Source organism: Fulmarus glacialis, unplaced genomic scaffold (assembly GCF_000690835.1).
Source record: "Fulmarus glacialis isolate BGI_N327 unplaced genomic scaffold, ASM69083v1 scaffold6465, whole genome shotgun sequence".
Classification (NCBI taxonomy): Eukaryota; Metazoa; Chordata; class Aves; order Procellariiformes; family Procellariidae; genus Fulmarus; species Fulmarus glacialis.
Window position 1 is genome coordinate 30,364 of NW_009214847.1, and position 18,156 is coordinate 48,519.

Here is an 18,156-nt window from a genome sequence, read left to right on the forward strand (position 1 = left end):
AGGAATGCCTCCCCACAAAGCAGTGCTAGCCAAACCCTGACGTTTATGATTCAAAAGGATTTGTTTCAGGTATGCATAAGTCTCAGAAATTCAAGTAGATTAAATCCCATTAAAATATTTTCTAAACTTAAAATACAATTAAAGAAAGTTTACCATCATTTTTGTAACAGAAATATTTCTTTTACTTTATTTTAATCATAAGGACCCTTACATTAAATTAAAGAAAAACTACATAAATTCTTTTTCGGTTTATCAATTTAAATGGTCTCTTCTGAACCGTTATTTCATCCAGAAAGAGTTCTAGAGACAACCTGAAATTATTTCTGGCACGGAAATAGGAAATTTCAGATGCTTTTCCAAGCTTATGCTTGCGTTGGAATTGTAAAAATTTAAGAATTTAATTGGATTCAAGTATTGAGAAGAGTTTTTAGCATGATAGCTCAACACTTAAAAGTTCTTGAAAGAGAAAATGGTAGCTATCATATGTGGGTCTCCTTGAAGCTGGCCACTGGTTTCACCAGGATGAAAAGTTTAGGGCCACCTCCACAGAACATTACCACACTATTTGAATCAAACTTGAGAAATGCTTTTTAAAAATTATTTTATCAATCATTAAGTTCTTTACATAAAAAAGAAAAAAGTCTCTAATAAAATCTACGGAATAAGGCTACCATTGGTATATTTTGGACACTGATAACAAAATACCGACTTCTGAGATTTTTCACAGGACTTCAAAGCTACTACTTAAACTCATGTTTAAGTTTAAAGTTGACAGGTACAAGATACAAGATACGTACATGAAAAGATAAGTAGTGTATAAACCATATAAACCACTAAAGATAGATATAAAAGGGTCACCTGTGTAACAGAAATGGTTAATTACATCAAATATATATATAGAAGAAAATGTACAGCTAGGAACATATTTCTTAAGAATTTTACATCAGATTAATAATGCATCATTAATATAACTTTATTAGGGAGTTTTCTTGTATTTGCAATTATACTAAAATAATATCTAAGCACATTTTGAATTCTGCAAATTGTTGTAGTTCATCCAGATCCTCGTTCTTGTTATTTGAATACAAAGTCAGAATATGTGCCCTGTGTGGTGTTTTCACCAAAGTTTGGCCCAGAATCACATAAGGCTTGCTAAGCCTGAAAACTTCATCTGCCCTTATAAGGAAATCAGTGATGGAGAAAAGCAAATGAAGTAACCCCGGTATATTACTCATAATGAACCCAGTAAAATGGGACAAGAACGCTCCATCAGACAGAGTAACCAAATTCATGATCATTCTACTGAAGTGCCATTACTATTAAAAGAAAAAAAAAAAAACAAAACCAAAAAACCCCATAAAAATTCCAAATCAAAAGATATTACAATAACATGAAATGTCCAGCTATACCTTTAAATTTTTGCATATGTGAATTTGTAGCCTACATTTAGATAAAAATTGTAAAATATTTTCAATTACTCAAGCATTATTTAGGAATAGAAAATGAAGATTGTTCAAATAATTCGTATTTTAAATATCTGTACATCCCTATGAACAATGGTTTGCAAACATCAAAATCCTCTCAGTGGGAGAAAAGTCCATTGATCATAAGAAACTTTTTGATAAATTTAGTAGGATAAATAGAAAATATTTGATACTCCAGATTGCCTCATTGTTTGGGAATTGTATTATTGGGAACAGTAGAAATACAAGTAGGAATGTTTGGATTTGAAACAGTGAGGGTTTTCTTCCTTGATGCTTGAACAAAAGGCAATAAAGATTTATGATGTGTTAATTGGCGAACTAGAAAGAAAAACATTTTTAAGATTAGTATACTCAAACTATTTCTAATGCAAGATGTAACGAAGCTGACAAAAATTTTGGATGAGTCAACTCCTTTGCTAATTGTCCAAATTGAAACTTAAATTATCATAGTCTATAAAGAAAGACTTCTATTGTACCTGACAATTTATTCTCTCTTAGAAGCCATGTCTGTCAATTCTGTATATCAAGATACCTCAGAGCAAAAAAGCCCCACAACTCTCACCTCATGAAGCAGTATGTATTCATCCAATATTCAAGAATGACATACTTACACAATCGATTTTTCCAGTCTGCTCCCCTGTGATCCAACTATTTCTCCCAGTGTACAAAACATTTGTCCCAAAAAGTCCTGAAAAGCAGTAACATAAAAACTCAGAATTCATATTTCACATTGAAACAAATTTGGTTTCCCATTTATCTGGGCTGTTCACTATTGTAGAACACGTTCTGCTGAACATCGCATCTTAATAATAATTATGCAATAATGAATCATAAACCAGACTCACTAGTACATATTTTACATAACACTGAGTTACATTTACAGGAGTAATTCTAATGCACTCCACTTACTGTTTTTATATTGCCTTTTTCATCAACGACAATGAAACTGAGATGGAAAAAATTTAAAAGCATTAGAAACATGACTGTCTCTTTACCTTCTTTAACTGGATCATTTTAATAAATTTCTCCTTTATGAAGAGATTCTACACTGATTCTATGAATTTCTTGGAAGTTAATGATGTTGGCAGAAATTCAAGCCTGTGCAGGATCTGTATGAGCATCCTGGATTGACAATTATACACAAGCATTGCTTTAATGACAGACTTTATTTTCATGTTTTATAAATTAACTGTATCACTAAAAATCAGCTAATTTTCGTATTATATCTCCCTGTAACATAAGTAGTATAACAATACGAATGGATTTTCAAACTGTTGTATCTATATTGAAAAAAATTTTTGCTGTTTAAGGAGTCCAACTCCTTATCTTGCAAGTGAAAAGAGTGTGCTAGCTCTGTTCTTCCCAGCATCATTGGCAGCAGAGGTAACAGCAGCTTGTGAGATTTGTTCACAAACAGTAATGAGAATCGAGACATTATAATTCCTATACAGCAAACCATAACTTTATGATACTGTGTATAGTAGCGAATATCTGTACAAGTAGTTCTGACTCTACTCTCAGCCCAGGCCACTCATTCCAATCTCTGAGCTGTGTTAGTTATAGGTCCATATAGCAAATTGGATCTGAGAACTAATCCCACTGAAGAGGAAAATAACCCTGCAAAAACCAAATTTTTGAACTATGTCCTTTAACTGATCTGACACCGCGACACTGTTTCCATAAAGATTAAGTCTTTTAAAATGACTAAAATTTATCTGAGAATACTCAGCTCCTCATTCATTTTTAAAAACATCAGGTATGACATATTCTAAAATAACACCATTTTCTACACTGAAACCATGTATTCCACAACTATCATCTTTTTTTTTTTTTTGGTGGAGTTTCCATGATTAATTCCTATTAGTTCCACAGTCTGTTATTAATGACTATTGTTCGTTACTCTGTTGGTTTTTTCTTAAATCAGGAAGTTACCACGAACGTAAAAGTCTAATTTCAGGTAGCCAGTTTTATAAACATTATTACAGACAGCTACAATGGCAGCACTGTCTAGTCTGGTTACTTCATACCTCCATTATAAAACTTGCTTCATTTGCTTCTCATTTTGCCAAAACGGAGTCACTGAAATTGAAATTCTTCAGGTTTTTTCATCCCCCAAACTGTTCAACTATTAAATGACACTGCCCAGTATTCCCAAAGGAATGGATCAACAGCTATTTTTAGGAACAGGGAAGATCATCTTCCACACGAGATGACTACAACACACGAGCAGTCTAGCTACTGGCAGCAAATGCTACTGGCAGCAAATACTACTGGCCTGACATTTTTCAGAAACACCAAGTTCCCAGTGCATGGATACGAGCAAAGCTCTGCTCACTTCCTACCTACTCACTGCCCAAATTCTTAAGAGCTACGGGAAAAAGACGCAGGAAGCTGGCAACAAAAGGTACAATCCAGACCAACCTTGAGCACTTGGGAAATGATGGAAATCAATTGCTGTGGTTAAGAAACACATTTCTAGCTACCATCTTTCACAGAGTTCTCAGAGCCGTCTTCTTCTTCATGTGCATAATATTATATGGCATAGTTTGGATGTCTTCAGCACAGATACCAAGTCTACACCAACTTGTACAGATTTCCTCTTAAAGACAATGGAGGGAAATAGATATTTCTGATATTAATGTTAATGTCTAAAGAATAAAATTTCCCTCCACAATTGAAGATTCACGGAAATTGGCACTGTTTACAAAACAGGACCTAATGTACAGGCTAAGCATACTCAGACACTGATTAGAATGTAACAGGCACATATGTAATTCAAGATCTGCTTGAATAGTCTTCAGAAGAACATTCGTTTGTTTTCTCATTGTTTTGTCCTTTTTGTTCCATGGGCTCAGCAAGATACTCAAACCTTCAATTCCTGTTCCAGTAATCAAACAATGAAATCTAGGCTATATATTTGCATGTATCTTTGTTTGCACTTCCATAGTGACTAACTTATCTTGTGTCTTACCTTTCTTCTTAAAGATTAATTATGAGGTTTTTGTACAAAGAAGGATGTTTCGGGGAAAAAAGAAAAGAATTCAGATAAACTAGTTACTACAGAAGCACAAACACGCTGGGGCAGAAGCCCAGGATGAGGCTTTATCCTTGTTGAAGACAGTATAGGGAAGACTTCTATTTTCTGCATCCTCCTAGCTAGCATTGCAGTTATTCAGACCACCTTTCCATGATCACAGAGATTTGCCAGGGGCTTTAAATCTTTACAGGGAGGATCTAACTGGAGATCAATGGCTAAAAGTCTTATCTTTTCACTATGAAGCACACACAGACAACATTCCTTCCATTATTCTCTTTTCGTTTGCTCCAGATTCTTAAAGGTTCTCTCACCAAAGCTCTCCCGTATTTATTTTAAAAAATTCACTCAGAAGTCTCTGAATTCTACTTTCGCATCTCTAAATTTTAAAGTTACTGTTTAATCCCTTCCACTTTAAGACAACACAAGCATAAAAGGTTTCTACTAATATAGTAGTAGAAACATGTTTACAATTTTCAGGACCCAGGGAAGTATCAACAAAATGCAGCATATCACATATCTGAAAAGGTATACACATGTGCTTAAATATGCCCTTTACAGGAGGAATGTCCCATTAAAATTATACTCACAAGTATTATATACTTTATTAACCACACCACAATCACTCTATTTGTCTCTATGCATCTGGTATTACTTACAGTCAAAAGAAAATAAACATACTTAGGAAAGCGTAAACATTTCAGCACAAGAAAGTATAATAGTGAGGAAAAACTTACATGTTTTGATAGGTTAGGACTCTTTGAGTCAACATCGTAGCTTTAAAAAAAAAAAAAAAAAAAAAAGGAAAGTTATATCAGAGTTGCCAGATGACAGACCTGAGGACAATGTGAAGAAACAAAAATCAAACAATTCTTTCACCTATTTCAACATGTGAAATTTACACAAAGAGATATGTGAATTCAAGTCTCACCAGTAAGGAAGGCAAATTGAGTCATCACAGATTATAGGATTATGGTTCACTAGTTATTTGAAATGAAAATGTTTTCAACAAAGTACAGGCTAGTAAGAGAAATTATTCTGATATTTATTATTCTAATATTCCTGTTTGAACAATAAAAGCTGTCAAAAACCAGAACAAAAATTAAAAATTAATCTCAGAAAACAAACTAACTTGTGAATTATTTTCTTAGGCAATTTTTCAGTCATTTGACTAATTAAATAGAAATAACTGACAATAAACTAAATTGCTTTTAGCAAGAGTTTGACTTGTTCTTTTCAGCTTATCATAATCTTGTTCTTCCTCCAGCTAGAAAATGTCATTGTTTCCCTTCCACTACCAAGTCAGATTTCAAAAAAATTACTCTTTGAATTCAAGATAGATTAAAAAAAAATTAATATAAGAAATTCTTGGGGGATTACTAATCTCTATACGTTCATAGTCTTCCAACTTTATCAGATAATCCACAGTAATATTTTTATCAAATCCTACATTCAGATTCAATACCAGTAACTAAATTGAAAAAGTATCCTCTATGTCCATCTCAGACTCCCCTGCATGTTTCCATTCCCACCGCATGGTATGCTATCCTGTTGGTTGTGCTGCCACACACAGCAGGTTGTGCTGTTGGGATCATATCACAAGTCAGGAGGACGGGAATACCATAATGTAGCTGGATGTGGTGCAGCACAGTCAAAGTTTTAGAAACATGTTTGTGAACAAAGGAATGACTATAAAAATCACTAACATGAGTTTAAAAAGAAAAAAAAAGCATACTGTCTGGTAAAATTGAACAGAAAAACACAACTGGTAATTTGACCTAAGGGCTAGCTACACAACTAAACCAAAGAACTACTTCACTGGCAAAATCAGTAACAAATCTTAAAGTGTGAACAGAATGGGGCCTGAGACATTGGTGGCTGTGCAGTTTAGGAGGCGGCTCATGCTCATTTATCAGAACACCAAAAATCAGATATAGTCGCCGCTTTCTTTTTGTTGCAAAAAATATTAATCATATGAGGAGTTTCCTTCTTTGAAAAATAACACTTTGGCCAACAGTAGTACACAATTTTGCTCAGGAATTTAAAAAAGGAAGCTTTCTAAAGATGCTTCTTTCCTGATCTAAATCAGAGTTTTAATCCATGAACAGCTATATGAGATTCACATTTTTAACTCTGAGTTCTACAATATTTCATTTCTCATCTATCATTGTTATAGGGCTCTAAATTAAATTCACAGACTATGGCTATATGGTCACTTGCAGGCAAACATTAAAAACAGTTATTCAGTTTTCAGTTCAGAATAGACTTGTATCCCGGTAATCCAGAACAGCAGCAGAAAGCAGTCAGGTATTTCTGATAAGTACACAGTATGTTTGATATTTACAGCTTTTCATAAATAAACAAACAGGAGTCCATTTCTCTGAGTACATGAAGAATCATGTATTTTCCCTTCCAGGTCCAAGGCCTGATAGCACTTACCCAGAAGTTCTTTACCGACTTTCCTTTCTTTGCCTAGACTGAGCCTAGCTTTCTCTTTCTTGGTTCATTTCTTTTGCTCTTCTCTTCTATTGCACTGCCTCCTCCCCATAACATACATGCACCCTACAAGGAGCAAGAGGCAACCTACACAGTCCCAACTGTGTCTTTATTTCAGAAATGCTTTACCTACACTTGGAGGAGAACCATTTATTTCATGGAGTGACTAGCTCTTACTTAAAGTTACTTTAAATAGCAGGCAACAGTTGTGCTCAGCAGATTTAATGACATTAAACCCAACTTCTAAAATAAAAAATGAAGTCTGCTCCAGGCTTCCATGGTGAAGATGAAGGAATTTGACCTAGCCATCTAGAAGCACCCTGTAATCTATCTTGGCATTGAGTATTTCCTTTCACTTCTTGAAATAGTTGAAGTCTAGATGGAAACAGCTAGCTGCTACCTGTGTACTGAACACAATGGAACTTTTTTCCTCACTCATCCCTCCAACACTTCTTGTTAACTTAGGAAGCATTCTGACATGCTATAAAAAGACATTTACAGCTAAAGAAAAATTAGACGTGGGGTTTTTTTGTTTCCATGATATAGGGAACGCTACCATTCAAGAGCATTTCAGTACACCCTGCTGGCAACTTAAAACAAAATCAGCAAAATTACATGTAACTTTATTAAGGTTGCTTACATACATACTTTTTATTCCACTGCTACGGGAAAAATCATCACTAATGTGATCACTGCCCTATTTATTTTATGCCCTGCTTAACGTATAGATTGATTTGCATTCCAGAAATTGGGGTGGGACAGGGGTACGGGGAGGCAAAAAAAAAAAAAAAAAAATCAAGAGACTGTCAGAGTTGCTTCAAAGCAACTACTTGGATAAGTAAATGGCACATTGAGACTAAAGCCTAGAAGATTTAAAAATAGCTTTACCATAAACTTGCTAGGAGATTTTAGGCAAATTATGAAGTCTTTCTTCATCTGTTTTGCTGTCTACAAGACAGATATGCAATAAATGCAGTTTCTATATAAAGGCAAACTTGCAACTTAACTTTAAATTGGGAAGCAATAATACTACAACTTACCACTACTATAATCAACACCTGAGTAGGATTTGTCACAATTCCATAAAGCGTATCAGGAGACCTCAATCTTTAGTATTAGAAAGTATAGGAAGGCAGACTACACTGTATCTTTCTTGATATATTTATTCGGTAAAACAGATGATTCTTCTAAATCTTTCTCAAGAACAAATAAACTAAAAGAAATACACATGAAGGCAGAAATCTTAGCAACACAAAATAAGAATTGACAAAATTCAAGCTGAAGTACATCTTGCAAAGGAAAAGGGTTCTTGAACTAAAAAGGACATGTAAAGAAAAATTGTGGCCACTATGCATACTGTTCTGCAAAACTGAGTGAATGGCTTTTCCTTAATTATCTATGAGGGTTATTCAAGTGTTCTCTCATAGGGCAAGGTTAGGAAGAATTCCTAATAAAAAAGAGGATGAGAATTAAAAAAACAAGACAAGCTTGGTTATCATAAAGACTGAAATAATAATAATGGGGTGAAATGGAACAGGTGACATGCAAGGTAACCTGGTGACTGGACTCTCAATTCTATTTTCCAAAGAATAAAGTGAAAATCAAACCAATTCCACCAGTGGAATGAAATGAGTACATCTGGAATAATGTCAAAAGCCATCTACTTCTAGAACAACTTCTTTAATTTTAAAATCTTAAAATTTAGTATACTTAGATGCTTATTGGCATTTATTTTAGTAAAGAAAATTTTGGTTCTGTACTACTTGCACAAGATTTTATTTCTGGACAGCATGTCCATACCTGTTTTATTGGCTATGCTGCAAGAATATTTTAACATTTCGACATCTTTAGCTTTCTAACTATTTTCTAAAAGAAATGATTGTGAGTATGATTGTATTTTGACTAGTTAGCACCTGCCAAGTTCTTAGAACTCTGTCATTATTATGTTACACATTTATTTCTGAGGAAGCAATGCTAAATCAACCATATTTATTAATGTATTCCATGTCAATAGATACTACCTCTTTCCAAGTTAATATTATGCTGGACAAAACTTAATATGTTTACAGAGGCTGCAACAGTAGAGTCAAAGATTGTTAACTTACAAATCAAATCGCAGATTCTCTCTTTCTTCAAAGAAGTAGTCCATTATAAATTTTCTTACAAAATCTGGATTTAAAGTATTATCAATTACTTCTGTTCTTCCAAACTGTAAAAGAAAAGTATAAGTTTAAGCCACATGCTATAATGAAGTATAATTAAGTAGACTGCCAATACCAGCAATATGTGAGATATGAGAGAGCCTGTAAAAAATTCTCTTCAACAGATGCCATGAAAGAAAATGACTGTGTTCACATGAATAGACCAGTTATCTGTGGATGAAGATAGACTGGCAGAAGACCTCATATTTCAACATAAAGAGTGATGCACACCCTGTATTGTATGACCTAAACTTTATAAACATCCCAAAGCTGATCAGAATCCAGAAAAATTTGGGGAAGAAATTCAGCAACATAGAAATCCACTGTTTCCCCAAAAAAAGTGACAACAGCAAGCAAAACCCTTATTTCAGATAGCTTTAAATACTAGGGAACATAGTCCTTCCATTAGAATTGTATCATTTTTGCATTATCCAGCTCCTATTTCACCTCAGTTCAGCTCTCTCTTCATCTCTCCTCTCTCTGAGCTTTCTGCAAAATGCCTTTCCTTTCTTGGTGTTTACAGGAAGAGCCCCAGCTCTTGTCAAGCTGAAAATATTTAATTTAAAAAAAAAAACCAAAAACTTTTGATTGACTTCAGTTAATATACATCACAGATACAAATGACTGATCATAAAATATCAATGTGATAATTTTGTTCTTGTTTTAGCTGTTCTTTCAAGATATTCAGAAAACAAAAAAGAATGAGTTATTATTGAAATGAGCATTTAATTTTGTCCTACACATTGAACATATCAACACGTATTTGAATATAGCCTACTGAAAAGGTTTTTGACAGTTTGCTGAAAGATCATCATTAAGGAGTCCTCAAAACTGCAATTTGGGACTAGAGACTTTTGAATGACTCAAAGACTGCCAACCTCTTCATTGACATGACTTAACTAAATCAATAAACATGGATAAAGAAAGAATAAACCTTCTTGCAGCTGAAGGTTTTCGAGATGTATTTCCCATAAATGTTTTCGCATCATGGATGTGAATTTGACCACTATAACCCGCACAGAGCCCCTCAGCCTCCAACAGGAGCCTCCCTATCCCAGCCCCTGCATACTTAACATATATGTGGTATGAAAGGACAGAGCATACTCCATTCTCTCTTCCTCTCAAAACCAAGCAATTTCCTTTCATTGCTTGATTCTTATCAAAATAAAATGGTAAAGAACTCCAGCCACATTATTTGTGCGCTTTAAAGAAACTCCATTACTGTGAGCAACTCTTTTTTCTCCTTTGAATGACTATGCATGCATGCATTCAAACTGCAGGGGACTGATTCCAAGCACCATTCATTCACACAGGTCATCTGGAGAAGTGGGCCTGTATCTAAGAGGATGACTGCTTCTCAGAAAGCAACTACCCACCCAAAGGTCTCAGGTACAATAAAATGTTCAACACAAGTTAACACATCTTCAAGACACAGCTCTATAAAGTCTCAGGAACAATCCTCAGAAGTGACACAGTGCTGATTTGTGTCTTTACAGAGTGTGCTTGAATCCTGTTCAATACCTTCACTTTCGCTATGCTGTGAGATGTTCAATTGGGACAGTCTTATTCAGAGATCTCCATATTCCAGCACTTCCTATAAAAGACAGAGAAGCAAAACTATCTTCCTAATGAACAATACCATCTCCAAATAAAAAGGCAAAGAATATTTAACATATAGTGTCAATTAGCATACTCCTTTGCCAAGACTTTACATCATTTCTTAAAACCTAAGTGGAATGATTCCCTGGTCTCATTATTACCTTGATATCTCCTGCAAGAAGGCTTCTGAATATGTCCTAAGGCACAAATTGTTTAGAAAGCAAGTTTACTCATCAGCAATCACTGTATTTCTTCAACTCTCCTAAGCCAAAGCAATAGCTCTGAAGGGGGTAAGCATTATACAGGCGTGGGCAGGAGAAAGCTCCAGAAGCTCTCCAGAGTGATGAAGATACTGGATATTCAAAATAAAACCCCTGAGTCTCTTAAGACAGGACGAGCACAGGATGCACATGATCCTGGAAACAGATCAGAACACAAACAAATAGTTTGATCCTTACTGTTTGTTTTGGATGAAAAAAGTCAGTTTCTTGAGAAATGATTCAAGGTATTCTCTGAAACGTAAAAAACACTTTCTTGAACCAACACTGGTGTCTACTATGGCCAAGTATTAATCAATGAGAAAGAATAGCAGTGGTAGAAAGTTGGCATTCCTATGAGAATAAGTATGGCTGGAATACTTGCCAGGGCTAAAGGGTCTTTCTCTCCCCTCTGAACAGTAGCATTCAAATTTTATGTACATTCAAAGTCTCCAATCAGTTTCCAGGTCAAATAAATCTCAATGTTTATAAAAAAAAAATTGTCCCCTGTTAGCTGCATGCTTTATAACATGCAACAATATTGGAGCCAGGAAAAACTGAAAGTTGGAATGTCAGAAAAAATGAAATATGCAGCAATATCTAAGCATTTAGTACTGTTTGAAGGTATGCACTGAAAATGAGAAGCCACTCTCTGACACAAGCCAGTAAACAGCAGTTCATCAGACCAGGGATGAGAAATGAAAACAATGGGGTCATAAGAACCATCCATTTTGTAGTTCTGAACAGCAATAGACCTCATCTATGTATTTTTTTCCCCTCAAGTGTTCTATTTCTTCCATTTGCACTCTTACAGCAAACCGTCCAAATTTTCTCAAAGACTGGAATCAGCTGCATAAAGAGGAGATTTACCCTTAGTACTGAAATCTGATAAACACTGACCTACTCTAGAAGCAAAGGACTCTGGGCCTTCAAAAAGAAGATCCAAGGATGACTGCATTGTAACTGGCAAAGCTACCAAAGGCACAACAAGTAAGCAAAGAACACATATTAAGTTCTGGTAGTCTCCCATGCTATGAACAACAGAATCAGACACACATATACAAAGACATGCATAAAAATATCTCCCAGCCTGTGCAGATTCAAGTAGCAAATTGTCCTGGGAGACTCCTTAATCACCAGGCCGGAAAAGAAAGGTTATCAAAGTTCTTTAAATCCTCAGATTAGGACAAGCTTGAAGGAGAGTAAGAGGATCTTCAATCATATGGGACCTACACTTCTACATACACGGAAGACACAGGGAAACAAAGAACACAGGGAGCTGTAGCCTAAGAAAGTTTACTTTCTGCTGCAAAGTCATCATCTAAATCGAAAGGCACAAATCCAAAATAACTAAGTGAGCTCAGAGGATAACTTGTCAAGAGTCCATTTAGGGGCGCTAATACTTCTCTTGACAAACCTCTGGCTTGACACCTTCATAAACAGATCGTTTTCTGACAGTATGATCCTTTTTGAAATAGTAAAGGCAGCTTGCACAACAGGAGCATATATTTAACTTTGGAAAAGCCATTCAGAGGAGAAGAAAATTAATGGCTAAGGAAAACAGAAGATAATCATAGAATACTTGAGGTTGGAAGGGACCTCGGGAGATTGTCCAGTTACACCTTCCTGCTCAAAGCAGGATCAGCTAGAGTGGTTGTCCAGTCAGGTTTTGAGTATGTGCAAGGATAGAGACTCTGCAACCCCTCTGGGCAACCTGTTTCAGTATAAGATCACCTTCACAGGAAAAAGGTTTTTTTCTTATGTTTAAATAACATTTTCTGTATTTCAGTTCATACCCATTGACTCTTGTCCTTCCACTGGATACAGCTGAGAATAGTCCATCTCTGCCTTCTTTACTGCCTTATATCAGGTATTTATAAACATGGATAAAATGTAAGCCTTCTCTTCTCCAGGCTGAACAATCCCAGCTCCCTCAGCTTCTCCTCATATGAGAGATGCTCCAGTTCCTTTAACATCTTAGTGGCCCTTTGCCAGACCCACCCTAGTATGTCCGTATTTTTCTCATACAGGGGAGCTCAGCACTGGACACAGCACTCCAGACATGGTCTCACTGGTGCTGAGGGCAAGAATCACCCCCCTTGACCTGGTCAATGCTGTCCCTAATGCAGCATAGGATGTTGGGCTTGCACACTCAAAAAACCTCTCCATTTCACTCAGATGGAAGGTACTAAGGGACTGGGGGCGTGACAACTTCTACAAGTGCATGAAAAAGCAAAGCACATAGCTAGGTAAAGGAAAGCACAGTCTCCCTTTGTTCCTACATACCCTAAAATGATTGTGACTGGAGGGATACACAGACACTCACCTCAGACAAAAAACCCAGCTTATTTATACAGCCTTGTGGACTCTCTCACAAAGTTCAATAAAGACAAATTCGAAGTCCTGTACTGGTACTATCCCAGCTCCCTCAGCTTCTCCTCATATGAGAGATGCTCCAGTTCCTTTAACATCTTAGTGGCCCTTTGCCAGACCCACCCTAGTATGTCCGTATTTTTCTCATACAGGGGAGCTCAGCACTGGACACAGCACTCCAGACATGGTCTCACTGGTGCTGAGGGCAAGAATCACCCCCCTTGACCTGGTCAATGCTGTCCCTAATGCAGCATAGGATGTTGGGCTTGCACACTCAAAAAACCTCTCCATTTCACTCAGATGGAAGGTACTAAGGGACTGGGGGCGTGACAACTTCTACAAGTGCATGAAAAAGCAAAGCACATAGCTAGGTAAAGGAAAGCACAGTCTCCCTTTGTTCCTACATACCCTAAAATGATTGTGACTGGAGGGATACACAGACACTCACCTCAGACAAAAAACCCAGCTTATTTATACAGCCTTGTGGACTCTCTCACAAAGTTCAATAAAGACAAATTCGAAGTCCTGTACTGGTACTGAGTGGTGGGGTATAAGCTGTGCAGAAAAGGTCCTGGTGCAGCCATGAGGGTTTAACAACACATTGGGTTGTATTAGTGTCAGCACAGCCTGCAGATCAAAAGCAACAATTATTCCCCCTCTATTCAACACATGTGGCCCCACCTGGAAAACTGGGTACAGTTTGGGGCTCTAATACAACTGAATCTACAGACTGGAGGCAGTTCAGTTAAATGGACCCTGAAAAAAACAAACAAACAAAAAAACCCCCAGAACAAAAACCAAAAACAATCAGCAGGCTGGAGCACACAACCTGAGGAAAAGCTGATGGAGCTCAGTTTGCTCAGCTCGGAGAAAAGAAGGTTTAGGGAAGATCTATTTCCACTACCATCCTCTGCTACCTATACACCATTACAGAAGACAGAGCCAGACAGTTCACAGAGAGCACAGCAAAAGGACAAGACGCAATAGTCAAATGTTGCAATAAAGGAAATTATGAAGGGATATAGGGAAACACTCTTCCAGAATGGGTGATTAAGCACTGGAATGGGTCACCCAGAGAGTTGTGCAGTCTCTGCCATTAGAGAATTTCAAACCTTAGCTGGGAAAGGCCCTGAGCAACCCGGCCTAACTTCGAAGATGGCTTTGCATGGATCAGGAGGATGAACCAGACACAGCAGATGAGTAGGTGGCTGGATAACACAAAGTTTCCTTTCACCTAAATTATTCCATGATTATGTCATATTTCTTATCTCGGGTTTTTAAGTTTTATAATTCCATTAGAAATAGAACTATGTGTGAATTCTAAGGGCAAGTTACTTCAAAAGGAAAAAAAAAGAGTTATAAAATGGCAGCTAAATGTCAGTTTTAATTTTTTAAAACAGTAAAATATCATAAATTTTTAAGTACTTTTCATCCCTTCAAATCTGCCTTTTTTTCAGTAAACAATATTTCACTTTACACTATAACCATGTTATACTTCGGAAATCTTTCAGACTTGATTTAAAATGCATGACATAAGTGTATCAGTAAAGGAAGATAAATATGCAACATGCTTACAATTAAACCACACCGAGACCAGAGAAGGCCTAACAGAATGCCCGTTACACTGCTCATCAGTTACAGGGAAATTATTACAAAACTCAGGAGACTGAATTCAGTGGCACTGCTAACTTTTCTTTAAATTATTTTAAATTACCTTTTTTAAATTGAGGCTTCAGGTTTTTGGTCTGTTTACTTTTTTCCAAGGGCTACACAAATGATTCCTTCACATTAAATTAATATAACTAATTACTTAACTGACAAGTTACTATTAAAATTCATCTTATAGGTGACATTAAAACATTGGCCTCTAAAAATCACCAGGCTACATGTGCCAGCTAAACGAAGCATCATCTTTTAAAATCTGTTTTCCCAATTACCTATAGCCTTTTTTAAGCAGAACAGGTTATTTCTATAATTCAGTCACTTATGACTAATAGCTGCTAATTAATTAGTTCTCCACATGGCCTAATTTCCCCATTAATGGTTGTGTAAAGCTAAAATCTTAACATGGCCAACAAGCAAATCCTTTAGAAATGTCATTCAGGAGAGTAACAGACTCAATTTAACTATTTAAAGGAAAATAGATGTTCAACAAAGAAAATCAAGAAGAGAGTCCCTTTTCTGGATTTCCTGAGATGGAGAGTCTTTGTCACCTCATAATACAAGCTCTCCTGGTAGAAGGGGATTTTTAAAATTTATTTAGTCATTTGAATTTTTATAGCATCTCAACCTAGTGATCCAGCCTAAGGGGCTATGAGGTTAATGGAAAATCGTAATCTTCATTTTAACATCAGTTATAAAAGACTAGCAAGTTGGGTAAGTCCAGTATCAAAGATACAAACCAACTATTGTAACTATGAGGGTCTAACCCAACCCTCTGCTAACCACTTTCTATATGAATTCTCTGAATTAATTCTTGCTTCAACTTTATGGCCGTGAGTGAACTTGAGAATAATATCTAGTAAGCCCTCTTTTCTTGTTTTTTAAAATTTGCAGTGTTTTACCACAATTGCAATGAAGTTGTTCCGATAATTAATCACCCCCATTCTGAAAAATAAATTCTTGTTTCTTGTCTGATTTTTATTTCATCTCCTTTTCCATCTTTTGGATCTTTCTATACCTTTGTTACATAGAAATATTTTCCATTATGAAATTTATGTTCTTAGTGTTGATATTTATAGCTCATTTCAATTATCCTTAATTCACTCTTTCATTAGGAAAATAATTTGAGCTTAAGTTTTTCAGTGTAGCATATGTTTAATAATTCATTACTTTTATCTCTAGTCATTTGTCTTTTAAACATCTTTCTTGAAATGTGAACAGTCAGAACTTAGTATTCTGTTACAATTCTAGGAAACTAAAGAACTAAAAAATGGTTTAAACTATCACTAGGTTCTTGGCTCTGATGTAAATGGCTTTTGAAAATTCTTTAGGAAGCGCCAGGTAACACTCTCCATTGGAAGCTCACTGCACGAAATGGTATATGAACACACAACATCTTCTCAGAGTTTGTAATCTAACTTCACTACATGTGAACAGAACAAATAAGAAACTTAAATTGTGAAGAAAGAAATGCAGTACCAGTAACATGAGCCTGTTATAATAATGATTAATAGTTTCAAATAATCAGAATTACAGAGACTACAAGGAAACAAACAAAAAATTCACAACTGCCAACCCCACTCTAGAAAAAGCATAGTCATATGTTCTGCAATGTGTTTGTCCCAAAGGAAGAATAATGTCTTTAATATATAAACTCATACTAACTATCAGAAAAACCACAACATTCCTCTAACATATATGCAGGCACTCATACGAAATCTGTATACTGCATGTACACATGATGGTGATTTCTATGTAACCCTTTTTAACTGATGGTCATACAATCATAGGTATATAAAAACCAGAAAGGATTCCTCATTTTTCTGTGCTTTGGCTTTTTTCCCCACTCTTTCAAGCATGACTTCCTTGAAAAGATTATGTTCTTTTATTCCAACTGTCTTAATTCCCTTAAACAGTTGATTCTTTCGAGAAATCTGCCAGAGAAAGCTTTCCAGTGAACTGAATATCATGCAACAGCAAAATTTATTCTTTCTTCACAACTGTGACAGTATAGGCTTCTTCTATACTCTCCATCCTTTGCTTCCTTGTACTGAAACTTTTTCTACTAATCTGCTACAAACTACATTCCTATTTATACTATGTCCCTCTGCTAAAGAAGATACAAGCTATTGTTCCAAAGAAACTTCACCAGTACTCTAAAAAAACCAAAATGTAAATCCCAATAAATGTTGATTATAAAACGTCTAGCCTTTGTAATTTTCATTAAAACAGCCTTCAAAATCTACAAAGGAGACTCAAAAGCATGTCTTATTATGGTTCAAATGATAATCAAATTGGTAGATGCTGCAGTGAAAGGCTTAACTACTAGACACGAGTAAGTGTCCACTTTGAAAAAAATCAGTCAGATTATCATAGAATCATATAGGTTGGAAAAGACCTTTAAGATGATCAAGTCCAAACGTAAACCTAACATTGCCAAGTTCTCTACTAAACCATGTCCCTAAGCACCACGTCTACATGTCTTTTAAATACCTCCAGGAATGGTGACTCAACCACTTCCCTGGGCAGCCTGTTCCAATGCTTGACAACCCTTTCAGTGAAGAAATTTTTCCTGATGTCCAATCTAAACCTCCCTTGGCATAACTTGAGGAGATTTTCCTCTTGTCCTATTGCTAGTTACTTGGGAGAAGAGACCAACACCCACCTCACTACAGCCTCCTTTCAGGTAGTTGTAGAGACCGATAAGGTTTCCCCTCAGCCTCCTCTTCTCCAGACTAAACCACCCCAGTTCCCTCAGCTGCTCCTCAGAAGACTTGTTCTCCAGACCCTTCACCAGTTTTGCTGCTCTTCTCTGGACACGCTCCAGCACCTCAATGTCCTTCTTGTAGTGAGGGGCCCAAAACTGAACACAGTATTCAAGGTGCGGTCTCACCAGGGCCGAGTACAGGGGCACGATCACCTCCTTACTCCTGCTGGCCACACTATTTCTGATACAGGCCAGGATGCCATTGGCCTTCTTGGCCACCTGGGCACACTGCCGGCTCATGTTCAGCCGGCTGTCGACCAGCACCCCCAGGTCCTTTTCCTCT

The 18,156-nt window shown here is 36.3% G+C and overlaps 1 protein-coding gene across 1 annotated transcript in view; it reads right to left on the reverse strand.

The window, feature by feature from the left end:
* The window catches only part of LOC104077460 (copine-8-like), a gene marked incomplete at its 3' end in the record, with an annotated part of 41,219 nt that extends 28,306 nt beyond the window's left edge, over nucleotides 1–12,913 (reverse strand). The window contains exons 1-5 of the mRNA XM_009578709.1: nucleotides 12,868–12,913; nucleotides 11,976–12,043; nucleotides 9,120–9,223; nucleotides 5,256–5,295; nucleotides 2,096–2,172 (exon numbers count right to left, since the gene is read on the reverse strand). Of these exons, the coding sequence (XP_009577004.1) occupies nucleotides 2,096–2,172; nucleotides 5,256–5,295; nucleotides 9,120–9,223; nucleotides 11,976–12,043; nucleotides 12,868–12,913 (335 nt within the window). The remainder of the gene's footprint in view (nucleotides 1–2,095; nucleotides 2,173–5,255; nucleotides 5,296–9,119; nucleotides 9,224–11,975; nucleotides 12,044–12,867) is intronic.
* Between the last annotated feature and the right edge of the window lie 5,243 nt (nucleotides 12,914–18,156).